The sequence below is a fragment of the Nuphar pumila genome, unplaced genomic scaffold (genome assembly GCF_984573655.1).
Source record: "Nuphar pumila unplaced genomic scaffold, dmNupPumi1.hap1.1 HAP1_SCAFFOLD_1474, whole genome shotgun sequence".
Classification (NCBI taxonomy): domain Eukaryota; kingdom Viridiplantae; phylum Streptophyta; class Magnoliopsida; order Nymphaeales; family Nymphaeaceae; genus Nuphar; species Nuphar pumila.
In genome coordinates, this window is record NW_028323686.1 from 24,409 (window position 1) to 30,898 (window position 6,490).

General features: G+C 50.0%; 2 protein-coding genes across 2 annotated transcripts; one reads left to right on the plus strand and one right to left on the minus strand.

Annotated features, from left to right (window-relative positions):
* Nucleotides 1–243: 243 nt before the first annotated feature.
* LOC149809268 (phytanoyl-CoA dioxygenase-like) lies at nucleotides 244–2,307 on the minus strand. The gene is made up of 4 exons (XM_089994924.1): nucleotides 2,136–2,307; nucleotides 1,890–2,014; nucleotides 1,156–1,442; nucleotides 244–634 (listed from the first exon to the last, which is right to left on the minus strand). The coding sequence occupies exons 1-4, from the start codon at nucleotides 2,305–2,307 to the stop codon at nucleotides 244–246; spliced, it is 975 nt and encodes a 324-aa protein (XP_089851050.1).
* Nucleotides 2,308–3,881: 1,574 nt separating this feature from the next.
* LOC149809269 (protein AF-9 homolog) lies at nucleotides 3,882–5,694 on the plus strand. Its single transcript, XM_089994925.1, has 4 exons — nucleotides 3,882–4,010; nucleotides 4,234–4,353; nucleotides 4,877–4,946; nucleotides 5,420–5,694. The coding sequence occupies exons 1-4, from the start codon at nucleotides 3,882–3,884 to the stop codon at nucleotides 5,692–5,694; spliced, it is 594 nt and encodes a 197-aa protein (XP_089851051.1).
* The last annotated feature ends 796 nt before the right edge of the window (nucleotides 5,695–6,490 follow it).

Genomic DNA, 6,490 nt, shown 5'->3' on the forward strand with positions numbered 1-6,490 from the left:
GCTGACAACCCATTCTATTTTACAGTGTTCTTGAATTGAGTCGTCCTTGTCTGCAGTTTATTTCTGCTTTGCTTTCCCGCTTCGTTGTAACACACATTCTATTATACAGTGCATGATCACATGAATAACCATCAGGACGATTGCCCCAGGTGCACCACATCTCAACATAGCCAAGCGACAGAGAGAAGTTCGGTTCACATCTTGCCTTCGTAGTGTACAACACATCATTGATAGGGCCTAAGTTCAATCAAAGAGCGGCTGAAACGGAAAGTCCGCCCGACGCTGCAACCAATTGTCAGGTTGCCACACATAGCCATCTGTGCCTTCGATGACGTGCATACTGTAAGCATGCCGCGAAATCGGGGAAGTATTTTCGTTGCTGCCGTGAACGTTGGATCCATGAAGCAGCACCAGAGTGCCAGCTTTCACGGGAATCGGCTTCATCTGGCTCGTGTCCCATGAGGGCTTTCCTCCTGGGAAGCTGACTGTGCCGTCAGGGCCTCGCACAAAGCGGCTGGCGACTCCATCGTGGTGTGAATCGTCCAGCACGAACAGGCAGCCATTCTCGATTGTTGCATCTTCGATTGCGAGCCACACCCCGACCGTGGACAGAGGCTCAGTACACAGGAATGCACTGCAAGAACAACCCACCATATGAGTTGCGTCCCCAAAATCGCACGTCCTTGCATGATTTTCTTCAGCAGCAGTAGATGTGGTCACATGTAGATGTAAACAGAGCCCAGACAGGAGCTTTCCCAAAGGGAGAAGAGCTGCACAGAAGATCAGCCATTCGTTGCAGATGGGGTTGCCAAGGCCAGACCCAGGCATTCCAAAGGTTCAGGGGCTTCGCAAAAGGTGTGGAGGTCCGACTAGCACACACAGTCACGCATAAGGTGGCGAGCAGCACCACCTTTAAAATGGGACCGCTGACAACCGTCCTCAGTCGCGTCAACTGAGCGCATTGCAAGTTATGTGCATGTCGGACGATGCCACAGGCACTGAAAACGTAGCTGCAATAAACTGAGTCATTGGCTGCAAAAGTGCACAAACGCTCGAACTCGCTGCGAGAGTCTACGGCTAGGTGGGTGAGGGCAACTGCTTCAAGCAATTCAGCAGGCAGTCTCCAAAGCAGGTCAGCGCAGGATGAGGTCGCACCTGTCCTGGTGAGCCACCACTTCACCACCCATTTTGGGCTGCTTGAAGATGTACATTGACTGGACAGGGACGGGCCTCACGAAGCCCAGCTGCCTGTAGAGTGCTTGCATTTTTGCGGATCTGGAAAACTTTCGGAAGGTCGGATCCAGGTCGTGCAGTGCATGCCCAATCTTGTTTATCGACAATGCCTTGGTCTGGCGGAGCTCTCCTGCCTCGTTGAAGGCGTTTTCTTCAAAAAAGAAGCCAATATCGCTTGCTGATGCATTGAAGTAATCGTCGGAAATGGCCTGCGATGCGCCTACACTGTCTGGACTGACTTTCCGAGATTCAGTGCGCCCGCTTTCAGGCATGTGCGGAGAAGTGTGGCACACTTCTGAGCTGGATTTGACACGTGCAATGGCATGACCCCGATGGCCAGCACAACGACACACACCGGATTCGTACAAACACATTGCATCAATAAAGACATGGGGCCAGCTACTGTGCCAGCAGCATGCGGTGAAGCATGCAATCACAGCAATTCCTATGCACTTGTGACGTTCGCAGGCCCTGCAGGACATGACCAGTCCATCAATTGAGCGGTCCTGGGGCGAGTACTCGGCCATTGAGACATTATCAGTAAGTCAAGGCGATGAAATCTCAGAGACGAGAGAGGTTTATCGCCTACTAAATGAGACCGAAAACACCACATGCGCTGAGGCACAATATCAGGCATTCCAACGAGATTTATGCACACCCTGGTTTCGTGTCGAAAATGTAGACACTGTTTGGGGGTTGAAAGCGGACACCAGCTCATTCGCTTGACTTCTAAGCGCTGCACATTCTTCCAGAGTGGCGAAGCCCTCCACACACAGATAACCTTCACAACAAGCACCGCTCAGTTTCCAGTCGCAAGTAGTTGCATGTATGACAGAACAAAAGTCGTGCGAACCCTATACGGTGAACTTGAGGCATGCAAAAGGGCGCAGACAGAAACGTACCTTGCTTTCTGAAGGTCAGCACTTCATTTGGGGTGAGCAATTCCGTCATGTCGCTGGTTTGTGCCGCGTTGCAGACAATGCGCCTGCGTCCATCGACAGGAAGCACGTGCGTGCAAGCCACGCATGGTACACGATAACCGTTCACAGCGCCAGAAATGGAAAACGTCGCCATTTCTTGTTAGGTTACCTAGAAGTTGAAGTCAATTCAGCCTCACCGTCTCGGTTGCTTGCAATGCATAACGTGATGGCACTGACTACCACACAAGTGCACATCTTCAATAGGCAAGTAAACCACAGCTTCTTGACTTTGATGCCCCATTCAGACTCATGGCATTGCACGTTTCGCAGGTGCGCGCGTCAATGCCTCTTGGCAAGAGTCTTTGCAGGGTTCCAAGATTAGGTAGTCGATGTATCCGACTCACCCTCCAACCCTAACCCCGAGAGTTTCAGAGATTGCTTGAGCGTGGGAAACCTGGGAATCAAAGCCCCTCATATCTGCGTAGCATGCTAGTGTCTGCTACATACTTCAACTTATCAGTCTGGATACATCAATCTGGCGTGCTTCCGACGATCTTGCATACACAAGGAGGACACGTACAATAACTTTATGCTTGTGATTATACATACATGATACGGTTTAATCAGTACGTTGTAATGCTGGCGTCTGAGGTTGGTATGTAGGTGTCTTTGCGCTTCCAAGCCACGTTTGGTTTCGGCCATGCGCTGTTGACGTCTTCAACCTCAGCTCATGCCTCTTTAAGATCAGTAGTCATGGTGACTGGGACAAATACAAGTTAGGGCCGGTGCGATGCGCCGGAAGTTCTTGGACATTTGTATGCACGGTCGTTGTCTGGTGGCATATGCTATGCTTGCGCAGCCGCGAAAGTACGGGCGTTAAGAATGGAGTTCTTAAATGGTTGATTTTCTCACATGGCCATTTCTCAGAGTCCCTACTAATTCTCTCTGCCATGGCACCGATGCTGAAACCAATGTCCGGTAGCATGCCGGATGGCAGGGTTCTGAGTAGCGTGAACGAACGAGAGGCGCAAATAAAGCAGCAGTGCATGCTTATGTGATCCATTGTCCATGCCCTGATGGCTGCAATCACTTCATTTTCAAAGTTCAGCAACTTATCATTGTGAACATGTCAATATGGAGTGCAACGAGGATTAATTGTTGACTACTGTTGCTAATAGATTGACACGCCTAGCGGTGCAATCTATTTCATGGGAGGTTGAAGAGGTAGGTGAGACTCGGAAAGCGCTCCGGTTGGGTTGACAGGGCTTGTGGCCTGCAGAACAAGGAGAAGAGGCTGGCACGGGTGTCCTTTGTCGTACCCATCTGTTTGGGAACCTTTGCATACCACATGGGAAAAAAGGTGTGCAGCCATTGTATGTGATCTGCCGCACACTAGCCACATACGAGCTGACTCAGCCATGTACCTCTGCCATACAGCCATCGATGTACTCACCTATGGGTTTTTTGGACATTTCATGATCTTGCATGCCATGCTGAGAAGAACAACTGCTCTCGCACAGGGATCGCGTCAGGTGCATTTTATGTGCAGGCATCGGATGCTGCATCTCATCAATGGACCGCCTTTGTGAGATCGCCCACTAACTGCGACCTACGGCACATTATCAAAAAGGTGATTTCTTGTCCCCTTGACCCTTGGGAAATCATGCCAGTGACAGACTGACTAGCAGGCTGATGCACCAAATGTTTTTCAAGCTTTGTGGTACGTATATGAATCGCGTTGCGAAGGAGAAATGTTCTGCATTTCACGCCTATCCAGCGCTGCTTCCACTCCAGGGTGTGGATCGTTTATTGCCGTGCCGGTCTGTGGAAACACTACCATTTTCTGCAACAGAAAAGGTAATGGGAACAGTTAAGTTTGCAATGTAGAGGTCGTCGATACCACCCTTACATCGTGCAAGGTGACCACCAGCAAACATGGCCTTCAGACAGCCGAGTCTCACGTTGACGATCCGGACGTTCTATTTTGGTCACCAGAAAGTGAGACATCGAGACTCGGAACTCCGAAGACCTGGGTGGTGACATGCTTCTAGCTCTTGTGTTGCCCTGTTGTGGACAACAGGATTGCATGCAGGTGTCCTTCACTTTGCACTCCAGCTTTGAACAGCCAATCAGGGAGATCACCGAGCCACCTTACGAGGTCATTGAAAAGGGCTGGGGAGAGTTTGATCTCTCTGTCAAGGTGTGGATCCTTGCGTGATGTGCATAGCTTGCCACTGCCTAACTCATCTGCTGAGCTCTGTTGACAGACATGCAGATTGTGTGTCTCTCGATTGTCATGGAATGGCATGTAACGATGTTTGGGACGACCTGCATTTGCTGGGCTTCAGCGCAGGGAGGATCTACTTCTCAAGTAGTTCTTAGAGTTGCCAATGTCCATGTGGGTGTGGTAGTGTTGTAAAAAGATACAGCACTACAAACATCACGTCTAAAGATCATGGCAGGAAGTCGACAGCAAGCAACCAAGTAATTACGTTTGAAACAATACAGCCCACTGAACGTCAGCGGTCAAAAGATACATGATCATTACATCAAATAGATAATGGCAGGGGAAAGTCAACAAGCAACCAAGACAGCACATTTAAAGTGATACAGATCATTGAACGTCAGCGGTCGGAGCAAGCAACCTGTCATAAACGCGCAGCCGCTCGCACGAGCTAATACATGATGATCATCATACACTGCTGATGGGTTGTTGAGTGCAGATTGACTTCCACGATGATGCACAAGAGGCTCCGGTGATTATGAAGCATCGCTTGAAGCTGTATGAGAACGGTGCGTGCCTTGTCGGGCTGTATTTGTCTGTTCATTCACTCATTGATGCCATATCTGAACGGGAGGGAGGCCCAGCTGCCTTGGGCAGGTCAGTGACTCTGCTTTGAATCCTGCAGTGTGCCCAGTCATGCGGAGACAGCGACGTGGAATGGTTGGCTGTATAGACAGGTCATTAGGACACGGCAAACCGCATAGGCGTATCTCCTTGTAGCATAGTCAATACTTGACCAGGAACACGAATCTGCACCCTGTGTGTAGAGGTCTCTGTATTCATACCATTATGTAGAGGTCTGTGTTCATACCAGACTTATCTAACTAATATTCGCTTAACACATAGTGAGGCGCTTAATGTGCGTTTTTGTGCGATTTTCAAATGTGGATAATTGTACAGTAGGGTGACTTGTCATGTGAAGTTGAGCGATGACCATCCATTGCCAATGCACGTTTTTTTGCTTATACTACATTGTGTGCAGAGAAAGATATCGGCATTGTGGTTAGTAAGAAGCCCGTCGTTCGAGAAGAGTACGATGAGCTGGTGTTCTGGGAGCCCACTGAAGAGTTTTACAACAGGGTGAAGAGTGTAAAGCCTGTTGCAAGCCCCCCATCCAAGGAGGTGGGTATGGAGGCCCAGCTTCCAAAGTACCAGGAGCAGACTGAACTCAATCAGCTGCTGGCAGCTCGCAACAAGGTTGCAGAACAGCGCGCACGCATGCAAGCTCAACTCAGTGAGGCACAAGATCTGCCGTGATTCCTGTTGTCATCTGACGAGAACGGTCCGTTGGTCGAGCATGGTGAACACATTCGACGACAACAACGCCTCCCTCAGGTCCCCCGCGTGGAGGGACACATGGGACACCTTCAAGGTCTTCAAGCTTACGCAACCGATGCGCGCCGCTTGGGACCCTGAGTAGAGCAGGCACACCTGATGCCTTATCAGACTGTAGCGAAACAAACAAATGTTTGAGTTTTTGGGACCATGACATCCATGTCACGCTCTTAAAACCAGGGCAGGGTGACGTTGTGAAGGGCCGCAAATTTTGGGCATGACCCGCTTTGCGGTCGAGGCAAATGCGTGACCGTGAAAGCCAAAAATTTGTTGGTAGTCTCTGATTGATTCATTTACGCATATGTGCTGCAAGAATGTTCAATACAAACATGCTGAATGCCAAATGTTCCGATGTTCGGTGGCTGATTCACAAACCACGGCAACTCCACAAACGTACAGCAAAACTTGATGCTGTAAGGTGCTGACGTTTGGGCAGTTCCAAGCATCAACAATGACATTTGCATGCACAAGGAATGGGGCACTATGCGGCGGCCACAGCAGCCGCCTCGCTTATGCTGTTTGCCAAGTGGACAACAGCAGCAACATAAGAATACGATGGGTTGTATCGCAGTATGGCTCCAGATGACGGCCCGGCCAACAGGGCCAGCCTGCCCTCGCCCTCGTCCAGTGTAACTATTTGCAACTGCGCAGGCACACTAGAGTCAGCAGGGAAACTGGGGATTGTTGATCACAGCACAGTTTGCTTGGAAATCAAGTT